Source organism: Mangifera indica, chromosome 18 (genome assembly GCF_011075055.1).
Source record: "Mangifera indica cultivar Alphonso chromosome 18, CATAS_Mindica_2.1, whole genome shotgun sequence".
Lineage (NCBI taxonomy): Eukaryota > Viridiplantae > Streptophyta > Magnoliopsida > Sapindales > Anacardiaceae > Mangifera > Mangifera indica.
This window is the reverse complement of record NC_058154.1, coordinates 10,231,204-10,257,059: the sequence shown is the minus strand read 5'-3', so window position 1 is coordinate 10,257,059 and position 25,856 is coordinate 10,231,204. Positions and strand designations below refer to the sequence as shown.

Below are 25,856 nucleotides of genomic sequence, written 5' to 3'. Positions count from 1 at the left end.
AATATCATTTCAATATATATTAATTGAAATAATATTATTTTAATTGATATATATCAACATTTTTCAAACACACCAGCTGCAAATCCAATATACCTAAATCTTGATTGAAAGAGAGGGAAATAAAAAAGGGGAGAGAAAAAGAAAGAAATACAATTGAAATTCCCTGCTTATGAAAAAACCCTCAACCCCAAAAGACGAAGCCGTTTACTTCAAATCTAGAAACGACAATGTCGTTTCTTAAGGTTCTCCACTCTACCGGACTTTCTCCTCTTCGTTTGGCTAGCTTTCTCCCTCTGCCTATAGCCGGTGTCCGTACTCTCAGTTGCGCCAATTACATGTGCTCTTCGGTCCCAACATCATCGTCTCTTCATCTTGTAACTGAGAAGAAGAAAGCAGGCGCCCGATGGAAACCGCTGTGTTTGTACTTCACTCAGGGGAAGTGTACCATGGTAACATCTTCACATTCACACATTTAATAATAACGAAGATAAGGCTAAATTTGGTGGCTTGCTGGTTGCTTTTGTACTGTTTTGGGAATTTTTATTGTGCATGATACGTGTTCGATCAATTGTTTCAATGAAATTTGGGACCTTGTTCCTGCTTTTGTTTCAACTTAGATTCACACTCTTGGATACATGAATTTACAAAAATGTTTTACAGTGAATTTCATATATAGTGAGAGACAGGGCTCCAATCCCTTCGTTCACGTCTTTGGTTTGCTATATTTCCCATAAGTTTTCTGGCTATGAAGGGTATAGTGTCTGGAAGTAACCCCAGTTTAGAACTATAAGCAACCATGTAGGGGAGGATGAGGGATTTTTGGGTATTGAAAAAAAAAATTTAATTTAAATTCTTCATTAGTTTTTTTTTCCCATTAAATTTTTAATTTAATCAAACTAGCCATTTTGTATATGATACAGACTGAACTATGTGGTGGCGAGAAGGATTGATATTTTTAGAAGAAGATGAGCAGTGCAGCTGTGTCATTTAATCCAAAGAACTGCAGAGTTGTGTTGTTCCAATTGAATTATATAAGTAATAAGTTGAATGATGTCATTTTTAATTTCTTTTAATTGTAAAAGATGAGTTGATATGGTGTTGTTTTTTTGGAATAGAATTGTGAAAGTTGAGTGACCGTTATGCAGTGTCTAGGTGGCTTAAAAGCAGGGAAGAAGAAATGAAAAGTAGTCTTTGTTGCCTAATGTATGAATCTCTCTGTGTCTCTCTAATTTGAATTGTTAAAGCAAATCTTTCTCTTTCTTTACTTCAACCTCAGCTCAACTCTTCAACTTCATCAAACCAGACTGTTTTGGCAACCTTCAACGATCACTGGCATCAATATACTTGACTTGCATATTGTTCTAATACAATGGGTTATAGAAGTGAAGGATAGTAACTTGCCTTAGTAACTTACAATCATCTGTTTTTCTTAACATTGTTTCTATAGTAGTTTTTCAGCTTTGTTTTCCTCTTATTTGATGCTAAATTGTAAAATGTGGTTTATAACTGGAGTTACTTTGCATTTTAGATGGATGATACTACGCACCTTGAGAAGTTTAATCATGATATCTCTAGGGAACTTAAAGTAAAAGCTGCTGCCTCTCAATGCAAGTGCTCTCAGGATTTAGATTATTTCTTGGTGCTTGATTTGGAGGGGAAAATTGAAATTCTTGAATTTCCTGTCCTGATGATAGATGCAAAAACCATGGGCTTTGTAGATTTCTTCCACAGGTTTTTCTCTTTTTCCTCTTGACATGTTTTTGTGGGATGTTGTTATCTTCTGCACTCTCTTGTTGGTTAATTGTGTCAACGCATGTTTCTCTGGCATCTTTTACTTGTATCATTCTGTCTTTCCATTGTTCATTGTCAATGGCCTTAGAGTTATATGGAATTTTCAATTGTGAGAGGATGCATATTCAGGTGCTTCTAAGGTGAGAATCTATAATAACTTTTTTCAGCTAGAGGATGAGACCAGTTTGGATTATCTATAATCGTAGAACATAAAAATATATCATGACTAGCATAAAGCTTATCTAGCAATCATTGTTTTGTTTTTAGAAAGAAATTGACTTGTTCGGACGTCTAGATGTTTATTTTTTTCTTATGTTGCCTGTGTTTTATTATTTGAGATAATCACTTTGATTTGAGTAGGGCTTAAAAATAATTAGAGTTATCTTCCTTAATATTTCTGTCCAAGGAGCATGATCATACAGGCTTGCCATTTCTGTATGTTTAACCTTTCCCTTTATTCTTTTATTGGCTTTAGATGATTTATGACATTTCATACTTGGAGAATAAATAAATATAAGTTTTGATCAACAGGTTTGTGAGGCCCTCAAAAATGAGTGAGCAACATATAAACAAATACATCGAAGGGAAATATGGAAAATTTGGAGTTGATCGGTATGCATCTAGTTCTTTGTTCTCGATATGATTTGGATAAATTGAATTTTATAATGCTATATTTAGTATCTCTTGTCCCTGTTATGATGGTATGTCCTCTATTGTCTCAATTTTGGAATGCTAAATGGAGTCTAGGCAATGCTGCACTGTCTCTGAATTTTCTGTTGGTGTACTCTTCTACCTATAATTTTTAGGAAAATTGAAATTTTTAGCTTTATTTTAATCTGTGTATACATATATACTACTCATTTTAAAACTTAAACAAATATACCACAACAGTAATCTACTTCCCCAAAATATCCCTCTTGAAATGATCCATGCAGAGATTTTCTCTTTTTCTCTGTAATTTTTTTTCTCTTCTTCCTCATCTTTCAAGTGATAAAGGAATCATGCAGAGAGATTCTCTCTCTTCTTCTCTGCAACTTTGGAACTGTATTGTAAAAAATAGAATAAATACTTCAGAATAGAGTCAATGTTTTAAAAACAAAAGAAGGAAGGAAATAACTGAAAAGTGAAACGAATTTCAGATTGAGAATTTTTCGAGGTAAAGATATAAAAAAAAAGAGCAACCCACCAAAACTCAATCACATTCACTTTATACCTGAAAGAAATGACGATCGAAAAAGATCATTTAGTAGGATTTAACTAAAAAAAATAAAGGATTGGTATTTAACTAGAAAAAAAACAATACTGAAAAATAAAAAAAAGGTTAAAAAGGGTTGACGTAACGCCAAGCTAACCCTTCAATTAAAAAGGTTGGCCTTGGTCAACCTTTTAAAATAAAAAGGGTTGGCGTGGGTTGGTCACACGCCAAACCAGTTAAAATTAAAGGGTTGGCGACGCCAACCCTTACTCGCTAATGCCAACCCTTACTCGCTAATTTAAAATAAAAAGGGTTGGCGTGGTGTTAACGCTAAGCCAACATTTTTTTACTATTATGAATAATTTTTTGGACATGAAATATATTATATTATATTTTCATCAGTTTTAGAATTTTCACAAATATCCATAAAATATATTATATTATATCAACATAGAGTTTAACATTTTCATAATTCAAAAAGGTTCAATATCATAACATATTAATAAATGAATAAATACGCACGAAAATAAATTTGGATATGAAATTCAATGACTATGACCAACTTCTGAATTATCCTTGGGTTGAGATTTGTACGATTTAAAACAAGACATCTTGATAATCAAACGCTCTCCATATTTATAGGGATTCGATCTCCACCAATCAGATTGAGAAAAAAATATTTTCTCTATCTCTAACGATATTAGGAGTAATTTTATTCAAGATAAAGTTATTATAATGCGTGCGATAGCCTACACGTATTGCACTTCATTGATTTGGGAAAATAGAAAGAGATGTTGATTTTTTTATATTCATTACAATTTTGCGTTCTTCAGCGAGCTGTAATTCATCTACACATTACCAATAATTCTTGAATTTCTTATTTCGGATAAGATTAGAAATTATTGAAGTCTAATAATCTAGTAATGACTTTAGTAATCCAGAGATCCTCTCATTTTTAGTTAATTTTATGTCCTTGTCTTTTAAATCATAATATCTTTCATGCATGACACCAAGATGAGTGAAAAGGTTATGCACTGGATTCATCTTATAGTTCAAATAGTAGTTCTTAGTCAACATGTTCATTCTATATATGACTAATAAATAGATAATAATAAATTATATATGCATAATAATATAAATATTTGTTCTAAACAAAATATAAATAAATTAAGTCAAAATAAAAAATTTTGGCTTAATGAAAAATAAAAGGGTTGCCGCCAACCCCTTTTTATAAAAGTTAAAGGGTTCGCATCAACCCCTAAATTTAAAAAAAAAAGGGTTGGCTTTTTTTAAAAAATATTTTAAAAAACGCCAACTCTTTCAACTTACAGCAAAGGATTGAAATTCTCCTCTCAAAGTAATTTTTCCAGCCAAAATCAGTTTCTTAACATTTTTTTCATTTTTACAATTACAACAATTGAGTAATTAACAATATTGTTAAAATTATAATATTTGACAATATTTTGATTTACTTAATTGAATTCTGATAGAATTAAATTAAATTAATTTAAGTAGAATTTAAATTGAATTAATTTTGATACGATACAATACAATTATGCTTCTGTTTTATAAAAAACTCACTTGTTATCTTGCTGTTATTTCGCTTTTGCAAATCCAACAAGTTTCGTCCGTCGATTGCTCACTGAATTTTTTTTCGCGCAAAGTATAGATCTCTCTCTCTTTTATGGTATGTTTAAGATAGATGTACTCTATATATATATATATGTGTGCTAAAGATGAATCACGTGAATACTATTGCACTAATAATTCTCTGCAAGATTCTGCAATAAAAATTATACCCTCATGCTTCTGCAAATTTTTTTCTGTAAGATTTTGCAATTCATTTTTGTTTTGATTCTTCAGATATATATATATATATATATATATATATATATATATTGATGTATTCTTTGCATATTCAACACCAAGTACTTCAGTGCATGCTTTTCATGGGTGGTTTCTTGAATTATCCTTTCATGTGCTGCTTTAAAAATTTCGGTTGTTAAGATCAATTGAGTTTACAATATTTATACATTTAATATAAAAAATTTAAACTCAACAATTTAAAATTCACTTGATCTTATTTAACACATAAATATAAATCTTGTTTTAAATATTGATACTAAATATCTATACATTTTTTCTCTCTACAGTGCATTAAAAGTAAGTAATACTGAAAACTTAGTTTTGGTTTCTCAAGGTTGAAGATAAGGCAATTTAGACATCCTATCCTATAAAGCGGTAAAAATATTTAGAGTGTAAAAAATGTAGACTCTAAACATTTTTACCACTTTATATGCAAAGAATGAAGTATTTGATGTTGAATATGCAAAAAATACTTCAATATATATATATATAACACATTTATCTTAAACATACCATAAAAGAGAGAGAAATCTATACTTTGCACAAAAAAAAATTCAGTGAGCAATCGACTGACGAAACTTGTTGGATTTGCAGAGGCGAAATAACGGCAGGACAACAGGTGGGTTTTTTATAAAACAGAAGCATAAATGTGTTGTATCGTATCAAAATTAATTCAATTTAAATTCTGCTTAAATTAATTTAATTTAATTATATCAGAATTCAATTAAGTAAATCAAAATATTACAATTTTAACAATATTGTTAATTAGCCAATTGTTGTAATTTTAAAAATGAAAAAAATGTAAGAAACTGGTTTTGCCTGGGAAAATTACTTTGGGAGGGGGGTTCCAATCCCTTAATGTAAATTGAAGGGGTTGGCGACCCCTTTCTTAAAAATAAAAGGGTTGGCGTCGCCAATCCCTATTTAGAAAAAAAACTGTGTAGAGAAAAAAAAGGGGTTGGGTTTTTAAAAAAATTTAAGGGTTGACGCCAACCCCTTAACTTTTATTAAAAAGGGGTTGGCGACAACCCCTTTATTTTTCATTAAGCCAAAATTTTTTATTTTGACTTAATTTGTTTATATTTAAATAAATATATATTTTGTTTAGAGTAAATATTTATATTGTTATGCATGTATAATTTATTATTGTCTGTTTGTTGACATATGTAGGGTGAACATGTTGACTAAGGAGTACTATCTGAACTATAAGATGAACCTAGTGCATAACTTTTTCACTCACCTTGGTGTCATGCATGAAAGATATTATGATTTAAAAGACAAGGGCATAAAACTAACTAAAAATGAGAGGATATCTGAATTACTAAGACCATTATTAGATTATTGGACTTCAATAATTTCTAATCTTGTTCGGGATAAGAAATTCAAGAATTATTGATAATGTGTGGATGAATTATAACTTGCTGAAGAACGCAGAATTGTAATGAATATAAGAAAATCAATATCTCTCTTTATTTTCCCAAATCAACGAAGTGCGAGCATGTAGGCTATCGCAAGCATTATAATAACTTTATCTTGGATAAAGTTACTCCTAATATTGTTAGAGATAGAGAAAATGTATTTTTTCAATATGATTGATGGAGATCGAATCCCTATAAATATGGAGAGCGTTTGATTATTAAGATGTCATATTTTAAATCGTACAAATCTCAAACCAAGGATAGTTCAGAAGTTGGTCATAATCATTGAATTTCATATCCAAATTTATTTTCGTGCATATTTGTTAATTTATTAACATGTTATGGTATTGAACCTCTTTGAATTATGAAAATGTTGAACTCTATGTTGATATAATATATTTTATGGTTATTTGTGAGAATTCTAAGACTGATGAAAATATAATATAATATATTTCATGTCAAAAAAATTATTTATAATAGTAAAAAAGGGGTTGACTTGACGTTAACGACAAGTCAACGCCAACCCTTTTTTTTTCAAGTACGCCAACCCTTTAATTTTAACTGGGTTGGCGTGTGGCCAACCCACGCTAACCCTTTTTATTTGAAAAGGTTGGTCGAGGCCAACCTTTTCAATTGAAGGGTTGGCGTCCGTCAACCCCTTTTAACCGTTTTTTATTTTTCAGTATTATTTTTTTTCCAGTTAAATACCAATCATTTATTTTTTTAAGTTAAATCCTATTAAATGATCTCATTTCTTTCATGTATAAAGTGGATATGTTAAGTTTTGGTGAATTGCTCTTTTTTTTTATATCCTTACTTCGAAGAATTTTTAATCTGAAATCCGTTTCACTTTTCAGTTTTTTCTTTCCTTTTTTTGTTTTTGAAACATTGACTCTATTCTGAAACATTTAATCTATTTTTTATAGTACAATTCCAAAGTTGCAGAGAAAAAGAGAGATAATCTCTCTACATGATTCCTTTATCACTTGAAAGATGAGGAAGAAGAGAAAAAAAGTTGTAGAGAAAAAGAGAGAATCTCTGCATGGGCCATTTCAAAAGGTGTATTTTGGGGAAGTAGATTACTGTTATGATATATTTGTTTAAGTTTTGAAATGAGTGGTATATATGTATACACGGATTAAAATAAGGCTAAAAATTGTAATTTTCCTAATTTTTATTTGATCATGTTATCAACATGCACATATTACTCAAGAACTTCCTAATATTAACAAACAATCCAACAACAGACTCAAACAATTCTGCAACAATTCCATGAATGGCTAGATTCAAATAAATGTGTGTGTGTGTGTACATGTATATATTCAATCCACAGTGCACTCAACCAACAACAACCAAATGAATAAAAATATAGACAGAGGGAAATAGAATAAGAACAAGGAAAAATAATCTGATTTTTCAGTTCTCCCTGAGGCCAAGGCCTCCCTTTTTCAGTTCCCTCTCAATTCTTTTCTGATTTTTCTTCTTGCCTCCCCTCACTGCTCTCTCACTTCTTTGATGTTCTCGCTTTCTTAACTGCCTGCCCATTTCTTGCCTTGTGTTTGGTGGTGCTCCTTTCCTTGTTTTGCCACCTGTCTTCTCAATTTTTGCTCCTGCAGGTAACAAAAACATCAGTCCTAACAGATTGCACACTCTCTACTGCTTCTAGCCTTTTGAAATTGAAAAATCAGCATGGATTGTAATATCCCTTTCCCAATATATCTTTACCGCTTTGGTGGCAAATTTATTTAACAACTATATATCTGCAGCGTTTGGCATGACACAGCTATCCCATTTAATGAAGTTCTTGAGCAATTTGAAGCTTGGTTGACTCAACATCACTTGTGGGGGAAAGAACTAGATGGTTGTCTTCATCGAGCGGCATTTGTGACTTGGTGAGTTTCCTTCCACAAGGAGCTCCATGAGATAGCCTCTACTTGTTGGAAATGTCCGGCTCACTAAATTAATTTTCCTCTGTTGGTTTTTAGTGGAAATTGGGATTTGAAGACAAAGGTCCCTGATCAATGCAAAGTCTCAAATATTAAGCTTCCTCCATATTTCATGGAGTGGATCAACCTGAAAGATGCCTTTTATAACTTTTACAAGACTAAAAAAAGTGAGGTATGCACACACATGTATTGAGCTTTCAGATTTTTGTGAATTTACTCTGTCATTTCCTCCTTTATGTTCAACCATGGACTAAAATTTTATGGCTTAACAATATCTTTTCTTTTTTATTGGGGGTGGGGTGTGGGGTGGTGGGGAGTTTACTTTCTCTGGGTGCAACTCAGTTTGGGCTTAGTGATCAATTTGGTTTTGTACAGTTTACATATGGTATTAAACAAGCCGAGAATTTTGAGCATTTATCCAAGATTTAAATAAGTTTGATGTCAAAGAATTGACACCAAACTTCTCAACATGACCTCGGTCTACTTTTTCAATCTATCCCAAACCCAAACTTAAAGCACTAATGAGCTGATCAATGATGAGGTTGAGTCAGGTTTTTCATCAACACAATTAAAATGTTCTGTAAATTTTTTTCAGCATATTGGCAAAATTATCTTATTATTTCATATGCTTGCTCAATTATGGAGGACAGGCCTCAGGGATGATGGGAATGATGAAAAACCGCCAAATGCCCGTGTTTGGAAGTCATCATCTGGGGATTGATGACACAAAGAACATAGCCAGAGTTTTGCAACGTATGCTTGCTGATGGTGCACTTATGCAGATTACCGCATGGAGGAATCCTGGTTCTCAAGAAGTTGAGTTTTTATACAAGGATCGAATTTGATAACAAAAAGGAAGTTGCTTAAGCTTAGTCCATTATTTTTGGGATAGACCTGTATTTGCAGATTAAAATATGCAGAAACGATAATTTGTCATTGTATTTATTTGATTTCTACAGTCATGATCCTTCTCTTCCAGGTCAGATCTTGATGCTTTAGTTTTTTGGAAACTCCAAAAATTACTTAGTCAAAGTCTTAAACTATTCCCATTTTGATGAGCTTCTCCTTTTCTGCTCTGCAAATGCAGCCAGGGCAACAGAACATGGCGAAAAGAATAGGTAAAGATTGAAGTTATATTTTACCCCCCATATCTTCAGTCAGGTTTTTCCTTTTTCTGTTGCAATGTTGGTTTACTGTTATTATTTGGTTTTTGTGGCTGCACTAAGTCTTTTCCTATGTTAGATTAGATTTTTAGTTGTGTATTTTGTCAATATCCTATTACCTTTCAGAGTGTGTTTGATTAAGGTAATATTTTATGATCAAAATAAAATATTATTACAAAAATAACTTACATTATTAGGTATAAATTATTATTTTGTTTAGTTGGATATAATAAAAATAATATTAAAATATTATTTTAATTAAATATTTTTAAGTATAATTATTCTAAAATATTTTTACTATTACTTGTTATATTAATTGAAAATAAAGTTATTTTAGTCTTAAAAAATTAATAAGGGTAAAACTGTAATAAAATTAAGATTACCTTGATAATATTTAAATATCTAATGTGGTGATGATAAGCAGATTATCCTCTATATTACTTATTAAGTATAGTGTTTTGGGGATAAACTAGAACTTCTAAGACACAAAATCCGATCTTCGTATTTATCTGTTGTGCAATCTCTCGATTGATGATGAAGAAACTTAGCTTCTATTTCTCTCATCTATGTTCTTTTCATTATTTTTTTATAAACTGTTCTATAAATTTATGCAAAGAAAAAGTTAAGATTGATAAGGAGAAGACTATTTCTTTTTGTGGACTGTGTGGATTTCTTTATGACCTTAAGATTTGATTTTTATTTAATTAAAAAAAATTAATTATTGAACTCTAGAATTCATCTATAATGGAATTATATAATGAAATACTTCTGTCTTGTGAATAAATTGTGCTAAATATATTTAAATAGAAAATTCAAATTGAAATATAATTCTCCCATTGCTAAATGTAAAAATATGTTGATTTCTTGTACATTCAAGTGAGATTATAATTAAGCCAAAATCAAATAATTTTGGAGTTTGAAATTGTATATAATTTAGTATTTCTTCTTCATGATGAGAAGTAGGGCATGACAATTAATCACTTTGAATTTTTATTTGATTTCTGATACCAAGAATAATGTAATTTTATAATTATATTATAAAAATAAAAATAAGTAATTGTAAAATTGAAAAAGAATTCACGGGTTTGTAATTATGGATAAATTTGAGTTGAATGGAGTTTATATCTAGGTAATTTAAGCTCGATTCAAATTTATAATAATTAGTTTAATAAAAGGATAAATGATTTATTCCCATTCAAAGTTTATTGTATTATCAAATTAGTATATGTTAATTATTAAAAATTTAAATATTTATTTGTGGGTATTAAAATTAACGAAACTAGTTAATGCTATTTATTTTTCTCTTAAATTTAAAAACCTAATAATTTTTTTCAAGATTAAACCTTGAAATATTATATTTTTTCTTTTAGAATTTCATTTTTTTTTCTCTTTTTCATCGTTATCATTAGTCAGTTTCTCTCTCCTTCCTTTCTTTTTCTAATGTTGGTAACCTGGTGAAGAATGTCCTCGTCATTGGACAACTACAAGTTGTCTTTATCCGGTGAGGAGAATATTCTTTGTTTGGTTATCGACACTAGAAAAAGGGAAGGAGAGAGAAGTCGACTAGTGATTACAACAAAAAAAGGAGGGAGAAAAATAAGAAAATCTTAGGGAGGAAAATATAATATTTCAAAATTTAATTCTAAAAAAAAATTATTGTTTTCTAAACCTAAAAGGGAAACAAATAATGTTTTATTATTTTTTAATATATTATTAATGAAATAACGATTTTATTTTTGGAACTTAACTAGTTTTATTAATTTTAATTAGTCATCAATGGATATTCAGATTTTTAATACCTAACAGATATTAATTTAAAAATACAATGAATTTTGAGAGAAAGTAAGTCTTTTAACTTTAATAAAATTATTAAAAAATAATTTGCATTGAATTTAAATCGAATTATCGCACGAATTTGATTCAAATCATGTTGTAACATGACCAAAACTAGGGGTGTTCAAAACCGATTAACCGAACTGCTTTGTCCATTTTTTGAACCGAACCGAAATTTTGGTTTGAAAAAAATCATGAATCGAAACCGAACCGATTTAAAGATTAACCGATTTTGAACCAAACCAAAAATATCAATTAATCGAACCGAATTTTTGGTTAACTGATTTTTGAACCGAATTTTAAAAAATTATCATATTTTATTATTTTTTAAAATTTATTCAATATTCTATTAATATTTTATTAAATTTTTATTCGATTTTTTAAAAACCAGTTTGGTTCGGTTAACTGATTTTGAAAATTAGGTAAACCGGTAACCAAACCAAAAATTTAGTTTTTATATATTTTTGAACCGATATTCAAATCGATTTTTTGAATAATCTATTTTTTAGTTTGGTTTTCAATTTAAAAATTAATTTAATTCGGTTATCATATAATTTTGACCACCCCTAACCGAAACAGGGTAGGATTCAGCCACATTTGTAATTAAAGAGCCGTTGGCTTTGGTGTTGATGATACAGAACACATATTTGGCGGCAACGTTTTGGTTGGAAATTCGGAATGGAACTTGGAAAATTTCACAAATTCATTCATATATATTTGCTTTCATTGAAACCCTCCCTCAAATCCTCTGTAGCGCGTGCTTTCACCCGCCTAATTGATATTTATTATTAATATTATTCTTATTATTATCACCAATCAATCTCAATTCTAAAGCTTTATAAAATGTGAATAGTTAAAGAATGTTTTGAATTCTATAATTATATAAAAGTTGAATTTGTTAATAGTATATTTATATAATAAAATTATGTTTATATATTTTTAATATATAATTTAAATACACATATAATATATCATTATATGATTAAATAATTTTTAATTAAAAATAAAATAATATTTAATTATATGATCTTAAGGTTTAGCTTGAGTGATTGAGAGAAATAACCCATTGTGAAAGGTTAGAGTTCGAGTAATTTTTTCATTTGAAAAAATCTTGAAATGATTAATTCAGGATCAAATGGTAAAATTGTATAAAACGAAATTTTGATGTATTCAGTAAAGTAGTTATGAGTTTAATCATTATATCTCAGTGTTTGCTTGTCTAACAAAATTGGGCAAGATTCTCCAATTGATTATAAAAAAAACAATAAAACTATGTATACCTATTTTTGGTACATAATTTGTATACACAGATAAGATGTTATTATGTGATAGATGTTTCTTTATCATATGATGATACATGTTTTAAAATCAGCTAATTACATGATGACACATCACTGTGTACATAAATTGTGTACCAAAAATAGATACACATAGTATTGCTAAAAAAAAAACTATTACACCTCGAGGTTTGTTTGTCCGATAAAGTTTGATAAAAGTTTTTAATTATAAAAAAAACTTTAATCATATTATAATATATCATTTATATATTTAAATTATATATTAAAAATATATATAAAATATTATTTATATTTATATTCCTGAACTGGTATTTAACTGATTAAAAATTGATTTAAAAAAGTTATTTGAATTAACTGGTCTTCTAATTTTTAAAAAATTAAAACATTTTGTTTATAATCTACACCCTCTCTAATGCGCGTGGTGTTAAACCCCGAAAAGAGACGTTTAGGAAAAAAAAATATATATATAGAGGAAACCGAAGCGTATAGTAATAGCCCTAGTTTGGCTAAAACTCTTCGAGTAAATATTATTCATGATTCATGAAGACCCAGAAAAAATCTTGGAGCACAAACAAATTCAAAACACAAAACTCAATCGATTTCTAGGGTTTTGTTTTGTTTCGTTTCGTTTGATATTGGTTTTCATGTCACTATCATATAGGTCCACTTCAACTCTGCCAAACAGGTGACTCACCGTGTCAAATCTTCATTTGAATGCTCGTCTGACTAATTTTCAGGTATTGTAATCATCCCCCATTTGCCCAACAATCGATATCGATCGATACCCAGTTGCATAGATTTCAAGATTTTAGATAAACTTATTAGTGTATAGATAGAAAAGATAAATTCATTGATACTGTTATTGATTTATATAAAGCACAACAATATCTGTATATTTTGTGATGCAATTATCACCGGCGTCTGTTTCGAAGAGAAGGGATAGTAATCTGTCTGGGCCTCGGCTTCGTAAGAAGCACAAGAGGCTGGACGCAATATGTGAAAAGGAGTATAATAGGAATCATATTGAATCAAATGAAGGTGATGATGAAGAGGAGGCGCCTGGAACGTCCGTGCTCAATTTGGAGCCTCGTAGAAGCTCTCGGGTGAGACGGGCTCCAGTATTGCTTGATTTGTCGCCCCCACCTGTTAAAAAGAGGCGTAGAGTTGATAGAAATGTTAGTCCAAGTGTTAATAAGAGGTTAGATAGTAGTTTAAGGAGGGGTAAAGAGGAGACTGAGAAATTGGTGATACCAGGGGTTTGGGGGACAAGGTTGAGGTCAAGAGGGAAGAATGTGAGGTTTGGAGTGAGGAATAAGGAAAGTGGTGAGCTGAGTGGCCAAAGGGAACACTTTGGGGAAATGGCTGAGGAGGCTGTGGTGAGTGGAGTGAGTATGCATAAAGAAGTGGAAAATGAGGACTTGTTGATGGTATATAAGAGGAGAGGCAACTTGGGGGAGAGTAGTTTACGGGATGAAGTCGAAATGAGTGAGAAGGAAGAGGAAAAGAGTGAAAAGGAAGAAGAAATGCCTGAGAAGGAGACAGAGACAGAGACAGAGACAAGCGGGATGAAAGAGGAGAGTGGAAGGGATGAGGAAGTGGAAGTGGTGAGCAACAAGGGTGAGGAGAGTATGCCAGCTTTGGAGAGTGGAATGGTTGGTGAAGATGAGATGGAAAGAGTGGAGGGTAATGCTGAAGAAGTTTTTGAGAAAGAGGAGAGGGAAGTATTGAGTGACAAGGAATTAAAAGAGGATTGCATTAATGTTGAACAAGAGGATGTAGTGGAAGCAATGAGGCAGAGTAATAAGGAAGGGAAGCATATGGATGGTGGAGAAGAAGGAGAAGATCAGCAAGATGCTGGAGAAGATGTTGGAAATATAAAAAATGACGTGGAAGATGGAAGGAGTGATGATCAAAAGGATGGCTGTCCTGTGAGTCTTGAGGAAAAGCCTTCTGAAGGTGTGAATGCAGCAATGGTGGATAAGATCAACTGTGGTTCAAACGTTACACTTGGCAGGCCACGCATTAAACAGGGGAGACGGTGTGGTTTATGTGGTTGTGGGAATGATGGTAAGCCTCCAAAGAGGTTGATACAAGATGTGGGTGAGAGTGAAAATGAGGCCTACAGTGGGTCTTCAGCTTCAGAGGAGCCTAACTATGATTTATGGGATGGATTTGGTGATGAACCTGGGTGGCTTGGCCGTCTCTTGGGCCCTATAAATGATCGTTATGGTATTGCTGGAATCTGGGTTCATCAACACTGTGCTGTTTGGAGTCCAGAGGTGCAGCCTTTTTGATCAAGTTTATTTTTTATTCTTTTATTCTTTTATGTTTTGCTTGGATGAGTATTATATATATCTGCTTATTTTAGAGATTAATCTTTGGCTGTCTGCCCAGCACGCGGAAAAAACTAAATATCTGTGCATTTTTACATTCGTACTTCTCTTTTCTTCTTTTCAATTCTGCTGAGTTCAAGGATATGATTTACATAAATACTTGTTGGAAGTCTTCTCTGATGCATTGTATTATGCAAGCGCCTATTGCTTGTACAGATTAACCATATACTAGTTTTGTTATATCTGTAAAGAATTATGGCGTTTGAGCTTGCTTGACATTGAAAATGCTTTATCTTTTGATGATGGTAATTCTTTCTATTGTTTGTGTATGGAAATGTAGTGTGTGTTTAATATTTAAGAAAGTTCATATCTGAGCACTCATTGGCATCCTAGAAAGATATTTGGACTTAACTCAGTTTGGAACTTTAAGCAACCCTATCAATGTGTTGCACAAATTGCATGATTTCATCATTTTTAACCAGTCATAGGCATTAACTATCTTATTATAAACAATAGAACTTTGGCTTGGTCTTGCAAAAAGAAATTATGAAAGAGCACTGAAATTTCTCAATTAGTTATCTTCCAAATTTCATTTTGATTAAACAAAGCAATTTCAGATCAAAATGCTGAAGTGCAGCCTAAAAGCTTTTGCCTGAATTATCATTCAGGGGTTTGGATTAATGTTTTGTTCATCCCATCTTTTTAGCTTTCATACTTAATCCCATGCCATTTACATCACGGTTATAATGAAAAATCTTTCACTTATACTAGGATCATGGGTAGGAACTGGAGGTTTTCCTTCAACTTCTCAACTGTTTTATTTCTGCACTCCTGTTTGGATGAAGTTGAGGGACATCAAAAACATTAGCAGGATCATAAAAAGTTGATGGTCGTGGCAGTTTTTGCTTCTGCATAGAAGGGACTAGTTCCATGTACTTTGTTTTCTTTGGATGAACATTTCGTGAACTTGTAACATTGTTTACAATTTAGCTAGTTGTATTTATACAGTTGTCTGCTCTTAATTAATGGAAGTAATATACATTGTCTGGTTTAAAATTGCTAGGTTTCTGCTCTAGGTGATCTCTGTGATTATCTCCTGTGTGTATGTGTACCAATTTTATGTGTTTATAACATCATTAGGGCTCCACATTACACCACTCTAGTCTTGCTGTGTGTTGGAACATATGTGTTGGAAGTAAGCAACAATCTTTAGCACTTGATTGCCAAATAAAATTTATTTTACTCACATGCCAAAATTTTTTCCATTTATTTTGATTTTGCTAAGATGGCTTTTTAGATTTATTGCCAGAAGTCAACAATCACTTTCACTCAGTAAGTTTCCATGCATGTTGATTCATATTTGCAGGTCTATTTTGCTGGTCTGGGATGCTTAAAAAATGTAAGGGCTGCTCTCTGCAGGGGAAGAGCCCTAAAATGCACCCGCTGTGGGAGGCCTGGTGCAACTATTGGATGTCGTGTTGATCGGTGTCCAAAAACTTACCACTTGGTTGGTGTTTGATTTGCTCTTTTGACTTTTTAGCTTCATTTTCTTGCTTTTGACATTTTATAATTGGACAGCCCTGTGCACGAGCTAATGGTTGCATCTTTGATCATCGGAAATTTCTCATAGCCTGTACAGATCATCGGCATCTCTTTCAACCTCATGGTAATAAATATTTAGCCAGGATAAAAAAATTGAAAGCTAGAAAAATGAAGTTGGAAATAAGGAAGTTGTCAAATGATGCCTGGCGAAAAGATGTTGAAGCGGAAGAAAAATGGTTGGAGAACTGTGGCGAGGATGAAGAGTTCTTAAAGCGTGAGAGCAAGAGACTCCATCGAGATTTGTTAAGAATTGCACCTGTCTATATTGGTGGTCCAGACTCTGACGGTGGAAAACTATATGAGGGTTGGGAATCTGTTGCTGGGCTTCAAGATGTCATTCGTTGTATGAAGGAAGTTGTCATTTTGCCTCTTTTATATCCTGAGTTCTTTGATAATCTGGGGCTTACTCCTCCTAGAGGCATTCTTTTGCATGGTTACCCTGGAACAGGTAAAACCCTGGTGGTACGGGCATTGATTGGCTCATGTGCTCGTGGTGATAAACGGATAGCATATTTTGCCCGGAAGGGTGCAGATTGCTTAGGAAAATATGTTGGTGATGCTGAGCGTCAGCTAAGACTTTTGTTTCAAGTTGCTGAGAAATGTCAGCCTTCTATAATATTCTTTGATGAAATAGATGGATTGGCACCTCAGCGAACAAGGCAGCAGGATCAGACTCATAGTTCGGTTGTGTCCACATTGCTTGCTTTAATGGATGGTTTAAAATCTCGAGGTTCAGTGGTAGTGATAGGTGCAACAAATCGTCCTGAAGCTATTGATCCAGCATTAAGGAGGCCTGGTAGATTTGATAGGGAGATTTATTTTCCGCTGCCATCAATGAAGGACCGTGCTGCTATTCTTGCACTTCACACACAAAGGTGGCCTAAACCAATCGCTGGATCATTGCTTAAGTGGATTGCCAGTAGAACTACCGGCTTTGCTGGTGCAGATTTGCAGGCTCTTTGTACTCAAGCAGCTATTGTTGCTTTGAAAAGGAATTTCCCTCTCCAAGAAATATTGTCTGCTGCCGCAGATAAAGGTTCTGGTGCTAAACGTGTTCCTCTTCCTTCCTTTGCCGTGGAGGAGAGGGATTGGTTGGAAGCTTTGTCATGTTCCCCGCCACCATGCTCACGTAGAGAAGCAGGAATTGCTGCTTATGATTTAGTATCCTCTCCTCTTTCCACCCACCTAATTCCTTGTCTGTTGCAACCATTATCCACCTTGCTTGTTTCACTTTATCTAGATGAGCGGCTGTGGCTGCCTTCTCCTCTTACTAAAGCTGCAACAATGGTTAAAAGTTCAATTGTTTCAGCTTTGGATAAGAAAAATATTCCAAGTGATCATTGGTGGTCGTTTGTTGATGATTTTCTTCAAGAAGCAGATGTAGCAAAGGATGTAGAGAGAAGTCTCTCACAGGCCGGTGTTGTAACTGGAGCGGTTACATTTGCTGGTTTTGATGCTTGTGCTGGTGATACAAGCAATGGCGATGCTAATTACGAACCTGCTATAATGCATGGTTGCGGTAAGCACACAAGTTTTTTTAGAAATATATCTTTTGCGTCAAAGAAGAAATCTGGATTTCGGATCTTGATCTCTGGAAGTCCAAGATCTGGCCAGAGGCACCTTGCTGCATGTCTTCTTCATTGTTTTGTTGGAAATGTGGAAATTCAGAAGGTTGATTTGGCTACAATTTGTCAAGAAGGACATGATGATTTGGTGCAGGGTTTAACACGGCTATTAAGTATAGTTCCCTTTCTTTAACTTCTGTTTTATCTATCGCTGTTTTGTTGATGATCATGCTTTAGTGTTTCAGAGACATGGTATTCAAGATTATTTACTTTTTGAGGATCGATTACAGTTTTCTTCCTGGTCTTGTGATTACCTCATCAAATCTTTCTAGGGTTTTTTTGATCTCATACCAAGAATCTTTTCTAGAATTTTTCAATACTGGGTAATATATTGTTAACTCTCTGGGTGTCCCTGAGGGTGGGGACTAGGTTACGTTAAGTTACGGTTGTGTGTAGTTATGAATCTTTTAAAGTAATAAAAAAAATGAAAAAAAAGATATGTAATCGTCAGAGGTGGCTGATTTTTTTTTAGGCCACAGATAAACCTAGGTTAGGGTGCACTGACAAGGATAATCGGAGAAATGCATTTATTCAGTTTGCAATCATTAAAGCAAGTACACGCTACACACAATACTTGAGGTTTGCATGTACATGGTTCTCATACTTTGCTAGAGTTCTCATATTACAGACATATATGTGGTATCACCTTTATTCTTCAAGGCCTTGGTTCTAGAATCAAGCTACTATGGTTCATATGATGTATGGGAGGTTTGAAAACTACTGCCAATAGTAGCAAATGTTTCTCAAAATTTATAACAAATAATTGAAAAAATCTATAAAGGTGATGTTTTGGTCTACATTTGAATGAATGCTAGAGATTACCTTTTGCTTTGCTGCCCTTTCCAGACTTGCTTGATTTGTTGATGTTTATGACCTAATGCTATTAGCCTTTTCGATCCTAATTGCTGTTCAATGTATACTTTCTGAAATTTCAACTTGGCTTGAGCAAAGAGTATGGATATTGTAGTTAATCCCTTCAGTACGATATTTTAATTAATCCCGATGTGTGCATAAGCAGTATGTTCTTTGTAAATTACACGTGTTTAAGCTTAAAGCTTCACTACTAATCAAATAATGTGCTGTAAATATAGTGCTCGTGTTTGATTGGTTTAAAATTCTCATTTTATGTATTTTTGTGGCAGTGAAATGTTCTAGTGTGGGGTCATGCTTAGTATTCATGCCCAGAATTGATTTGTGGGCTATAGAGACGCTTCAGCAAGTAAATGGGATTGATTCTTCTTTGACAAACAGTCCACCTTCTTCGAGCAATGAATCTTCTTTAGCGGAGAGCATGGATTTTCAGGGTCCCTCTCATGCCTGGAGCTCATTTGTTGAGCAGGTGGAATCTTTAAGTGTGACTACGACTGTGATGATTCTGGTACAAGTGCAATTTATTCCTTGTCTATCCTTTATGATATTTTCCTTGTTATTATACATGTATATTTGGGGAACGATTAAGCCTATTGGGTTCTTTCCACCAATATTTTTGACAATTGCTGGTGCAAATGTAAATATTACGACTAAAATTTAGTTCTTGATGCATCAAATTATGTTAAAAAAGCAATCATTTGGACGCTACGTAATCTGTATGACCATAATTTTTGGTATAATGCATCAACTTTCATATGTTTTTTTTAATCCAATTATCTGTTTCATATAGTTCTATTCACAATAATATATAAGATAACTCTCTTTACAATGGAAATATTGAATTATGAAAATATTTCTGGGTTTGCATGAAAAGAAAGGATTGTTTGGTAGGTTAAATGACCACTATTATTTTGGTTATTTAGCTCTTTTGCAATACTGCTTAGAAATTGAGAAATAAAATGTATTGGGAGCATGTGCATGAAGTGTTCATCTGTCTATTATCTGACTGATTAGAAAGTGTTAACCTGTGGCTTGATTTGACTATTTCTTAGTAAAGCAAAAAGGGAAAAAAGAAAAGTGAACTGTTTGGACAATGATGCTACCTTATTTGACTATAATCTCATAACCAAGACATAAGTTGCACTATATTGGCAGTACTAAGTCTCCTTTTAGCTATGATCTTATGATTAACATGTTGATTATTTTTCAAACTTTTCCCTATTGCAGTGTCTTATGTTCTTAACTCTGGTTGCTCAAATTAGAATTCCTTTTTGTATCAACAGGCTACTTCAGAAATTCCATGTACTTCACTCCCACCAAGAGTGAGGCAGTTTTTTGGGAGTCATTCATCAAATCATAATCTTCCAATTCCCTTGGAGCACTCAGTACGCGGGTTTTCTGTAGAGCTTGGTGAGAATTTCAAATCTGATACTGTTATCAATCTATCTGCAACAGAGTTATCAAGGGATATAATTCAACTGGTTGTTCAGTTGGTTCATCAAAGAACTCATACCCATATAAATTATTGCAAAGAGCACAAAACTCATGGTTTCACAGAAGTCTGTACAGATACAGAACTTCACAGTACAGATCATGGTTTAGCCAATGAACACAAGGATAGAACAGAATTTCCTGACAATTCTTCTGTGAAAGTGCCACCACCCAACAATAAAATTTTGAAGGGAAGGTCAAGCTTGCTGGTAGCTATATCTACTTTTGGCTATCAAATTCTGCGGTATCCTCATTTTGCTGAGCTTTGTTGGTTCACATCAAAGTTAAAAGACGGTCCTTGTGCAGACATAAATGGACCTTGGAAGGGATGGCCATTCAATTCCTGTATTATTCGTCCTAATGATTCAGTGGAAACAGTCACTGTTGCTTCTGGCTCCAGCAATATCAATAGGAAAGATAATTCTGGTTTGGTAAGGGGCCTCATAGCTGTTGGTTTAATGGCATATAGAGGAGTATATGCATCACTTACAGAAGTTTGCTCAGATGTGCGGAGGGTTCTTGAACTCATAGTTGGAGAGATTAATGCAAAAGTTCAAGCTGGGAAAGATAGGTATCGATATGTTCGTCTTTTATCACAAGTGGCTTATCTGGAAGATGTGGTTAATAGCTGGGCATATTCCTTGCAGAGGTATTATTTGCTATTATCATTATATGTTTGTGATTCCATTTTTGTTTGCTAATTCATGTCTCTAACAATAAGCATTTAAAATTTTTCAGTTTAGAATCGGATGCTCAGATAAAAGTGGCAAACCCTAGGCTTGAAATTGGGGGTTGTCCAGATAAAAGTCACGCCCGTGTGGATAATTCTATTCAAAGTGACGAATGTAAGCTAAATGTTTCTAATAAAAGCTCACATGAACCAGAAGTCACTGAAGTTAGGTCTCTGGGGTTTGAGGTTGAACACATTGATTCTCTTAGCTTGAACAATGGACATAATGATTCTACACATCCTGATCCTGCTGGCAGCACTGGGATTTTGGAACAGGGTTCTGCAGAGCATATTGTTCTTCCTGATACTTCCTTGAATACAAATCTTCATGATTCTGTTGTTGATCAATCAGTTGATAAAATGTTAAATGAACAGAATGGAAGTAAACTTGGACCATGTGAGTCAGAAGGAACTTTGAATCATGCAGTTATTGATATGGATTCTGAGTCTTTGAGACATTCCAATGGATTTGCTTTCAAAGAACCCGTTATCCTTTCAGAGAATGGTCCCAACTGTTCTGGTGAGTTGGGTGTTACCAATTTATCTTATTCCCAGAAACCTAGTGATCACGTTAGTGGCTTGTCTGAGACAGAGATCAAAACCACATCTGATGATGGTAAGCCTGGTACTAGTGAACATACCATCAGCGTCGACTTATGTTCCAGTGAAACACCCAGTCTCGCTGTGCACTCTGGGATCATGTGTTCATATCATGTTTGCTTTGAATGCCTACACGCACTACATGATTTGATGCAGAAAATCCTTATTCATACATTGGGATCGAATGGGAGCAAATGGACTGTAGAGGATGTTCATGATGTTGTTGCATCATTATCTGTGGATCTTCTTTCATTAGTTAGAAAAGTTACCGACAGTAGTGATAATGCTCTCTATGACAACCTGAGGCAAGGAAATCCTGAAAATTTTTCGGAATATCCAGCACTGAATAGATGTCATTGTGAGAGTTCAGGAAATAATTTAGTTGCAGCAATGGAATGCAGTTGTCACTCTGGAGGTGAAAGTATAACTGAAGCAAATACCCAACACAGGTTTGATCCAAAATTTGTATTCAGAGAAGGTGTCCTGGTTCCTTCAGATTCTAACCCTGATGTTTCTTTTCACTGCACATTTGAGAAATTGTGCCTTTGTTCACTTATGAAGTCGATAGTAACGATGAGGCAGCCGGGGGATTGATTTTGTTAGTTTTCCGAGATTTTTTCTCGAAGTTTTGACCCTTTCTGGAAAGGCACTAACCTGCACTATGTAAGTATCTTTTTGAGGTTATTGCTTTATAGATGGAGAATTGTTTAATGTTCTTGTTACCTCTGTATATAAGGATCATATTATCAATCTCTATTTCAAATGGCTGAAATGCTTATATTATTCTTTTGGGGTTAAACGTTTAGAAGCAGAATTTCCACTGTTGTTAATCTATCTAAATGGATTTGCTTGTACAAGAGGCGATGTTCAAAATAATTCAGAATTTCTGGAATGTATTTCCACTAAGTTCCCCATTCAAGCCCCTTATCAAAGAGTCTATCGAATGCAATGAAATTGCTGACATGTAGACTACTTGAAAGTCTCGTCATACAGTGTCTGGCGCAAATGGTTCGTTACGTTCATATTTAATGCTTCACCTAAGTGGTCAAGATAATTGGAGTTTGATGTTCAAGTCTTAATTGACACCAGGTTGATATCATTCGCCTTTATGCAAAAAGTGTAACCCATGTTAGGAGATTAATGATTGATATTCGAGGTATGATATTAAAAGATTGGGTGAAAAAATAGATGTAAAATAAATGTGTCAAGAGAGAAAGACTCAAAATATGTATTTACAAAAGGAAGAAATGGTATGAATTTTATCTATTCTTTTGTCTCTTATATGGATATAAGATAATAAAATGAGTCTCTCACTTACAAGAGTTCCAAAGAAAGTTCATCACCAAGTCAAAAGATTATCCATTGTTATGAGATAAAGAGAGAGGAGAGAGTTTTACAATTTTAGTAGAAAATTTTAGTTTAAAATGGATAACTCCTTTTTTATAATAAATTAACTTCATTCTTTTATAATGGTTGAAAGTTATAGTTTTCTAAAATTTTATTTTGACGTACCAAAATGTTAAGATTTGTCACACACACACATACACACACACATATATATGTATATTTAACCATATTAATTTCATCTCACTAACACATTAACTTGTAAGATGTTATCTTTACACACATATAATATTTTATATTATTCTTATTATCCTTCGAAATGTGCTAACCAACCTTGGATAATTAATTTTCCTCTCGTAAGCTTGATTTATCGGTATGATCCTTTAGGGTGGGTTTCATAGTATAGTCGTGAGTCCCTTTTTAGACAATTCAAAAGTGTATCTAAAAACTCAATGACTATGGTAAACATCTAACAGTGTGTCATAACATTTAAACCATGATAAATAAATACTTCATCGAACCTAAAATCTCCAATCGTATGTTCCATGTAGATAATATTCATTCTGTTATTCAATCTAGATCGATTTCAGACTCATGGATTGTCAAAATCCTAATTTTAACTTTTTACAAATTATCGATTTAAATATTTAGAATGTGTCATAATGAACATCATTTATATGACTTATATTATACTTCGGCTAAAGATTTGATTTCTAATATTTATCAATGTTCACTTCAAAACTCAGATCCGAATCGAATCAACGAATATTTAGAACCTAATACTTTCCTAGTAATGGATTTCATCTTGACCATCATTTTTCTCTACATACAAATAACACATGACCAGTATGGTTTGTCTTACGAAATGTGGTTAATCTCTCTCTCTCTTCTCTCTCTCTCTACATATATATATTCGTATCAGATCTGATCATAATGTCTTAGGTCAAAAGATTACTTTGTACACTACTGCGATCTTACGATAAGTCATTGACTATGATTTAATGAGCATGTGATTTATCGTTATTAGTCATATTCGAAAAATGATTCTCTAACTGTTAATCCATACTAACACCCTAATGACATGACCATCATGATCATCCGCACTAATATCATCCATGACATTCAACGGAGATATTTAATATGTCTACTATGTGATATAATTATCTTAGTTATATCATATCTATAGGGAATAATTCAATGATTCAATTTATATTAAATGAATCATTCAGACAATTCATACATATACTTCATATTATTGCAAAATAAAGAAAACAGTTTATGTATATAAAAAAAATAATTATTTTTTATTAATAAATTATTCAAATAAAGTACCTACAACTAACAACGCAAATAATTTCTAGGACATACACTAACAGAAACACTCCTCACCGCAAGTATGTTAGGCATTTTGAAACCCCATCTATGTCTTAAGGGTGTAGCATCCCTATGTACTAATGAGTCTAGACTGGCTTTAGGGACAAGATAATTCTTATGTATTTACAATATCCGGTGATAACTCATACTCGTAATATTCTAACCATAACGTGTAAAATATTTTCTAAAAGGCCAAAGGACTATTTCCCACCCAAAGTATGTTGTAATCTCAACTTTTCACCGTTAATTATGAAAATCTCATTTACCCACCCATGAGCTATTAAAATTAACGGTTTAAAAAAGGCAAAATCTTCATTTTATCTATAATATTAAAAATAAATTAAAATTTAATCTAGGTTTTCCCTCCAACCCCTAAAAACTAACCATTTCCCCATAGGCCAAGTTTTAAAAAATAATATTCCCCCCCCCCCCCCTTAAGGTTTAGCTTTCAATCCCCGGTGCCAAATTCGATGCCATCGCAAATGACGAAGCTTTCCAAGGCATCATCATGCTCTAACGGTTTCTCTTTTCTCCTCTGAAATGCTGGTAGATCAAAATCTGGTCTGGAAAGTTGAAAAGCTTTGTCGGGAGATGAAGCTCTTTCATCTTCCCAGACGAAAACGATGGCCTCGTCTTCCTAGACGTCTTCTTATGGGATTTGGCATCGGAGATTGAAAGCTAAACCCTAGGGAATAAAACTTGGCTTAAGGAAAAATGGTTAGTTTTAAGGGTTGAGGGGGAGAGAAGAAATAAAATTTTAAAGGGTTACGACTTCGTTAATTTTAACCATTCATGAGTAGGTAAATGAGATTTTCAAAGTTAATGGAGGAAACTTTAAGATAATAGCATATTTGGGTGGGAAATAGTCCTTTGACCTTTCGAAAATGTGGCATGTGGTGTTCAACAATGCGCATATATACACGAGGCAAACAAAGAGGCCTATTTCGCAACTTGACAAAGCAAAACTTAAGCAATCACATTTTGAAAAATACACTACCATTGTTATTCTTTCCCAAGGAGGGGGATTAGACCTGGCCACGGTTCATGACCGACGGTTCACGGTTTGAAAAAATAAGGACCCTAAACGAAACCGTAATAGGATGGTTCATCCACGGTTCAGAATCGACGTTTTCGGTTCATGGCCCCAGTTCAGAACCAACGGTTTCAATTCGAAATGACATTGAACCGTCAATTTTAATACATGATCTTGATTTAATTTTTTTTAATTATTAATTACAATAATTGAAAATTAAAAGAATAGGATTGGAATTAATTTTTCAATTAAGCTTTCTACGTATCTTCTTGGGGTTTAGAAGAAATCTAAAGTCTACGTAGTTCTTTTACCTTTGCATATCTAATAGTTGACAGTACTTCCTT

General features: G+C 33.1%; 2 protein-coding genes across 3 annotated transcripts; both read left to right on the top strand.

The window, feature by feature from the left end:
* Positions 1-88: 88 nt before the first annotated feature.
* On the top strand, positions 89-9,487 carry LOC123202422 (uncharacterized exonuclease domain-containing protein At3g15140-like). 2 transcript variants are annotated; one of them, XR_006498961.1, is made up of 7 exons: positions 89-449; positions 1,529-1,731; positions 2,323-2,403; positions 8,037-8,162; positions 8,256-8,388; positions 8,867-9,195; positions 9,304-9,487. XR_006498961.1 is itself a non-coding variant. In XM_044618360.1 (6 exons), exons 1-6 carry the CDS (start codon positions 228-230, stop codon positions 9,059-9,061), a joined length of 960 nt encoding a protein of 319 aa, XP_044474295.1. In that variant the 5' UTR covers positions 89-227; the 3' UTR covers positions 9,062-9,487. The 2 variants fall into 2 exon arrangements, 1 of the variants encoding a protein (XP_044474295.1); XM_044618360.1 differs by having other exon boundaries at positions 8,867-9,487.
* A 3,779-nt stretch (positions 9,488-13,266) lies between these two features.
* On the top strand, positions 13,267-22,544 carry LOC123202033. The gene is made up of 6 exons (XM_044617751.1): positions 13,267-14,789; positions 16,210-16,350; positions 16,422-18,183; positions 19,213-19,448; positions 20,224-21,080; positions 21,170-22,544. The coding sequence occupies exons 1-6, from the start codon at positions 13,413-13,415 to the stop codon at positions 22,353-22,355; spliced, it is 5,559 nt and encodes a 1,852-aa protein (XP_044473686.1). The 5' UTR covers positions 13,267-13,412; the 3' UTR covers positions 22,356-22,544.
* The last annotated feature ends 3,312 nt before the right edge of the window (positions 22,545-25,856 follow it).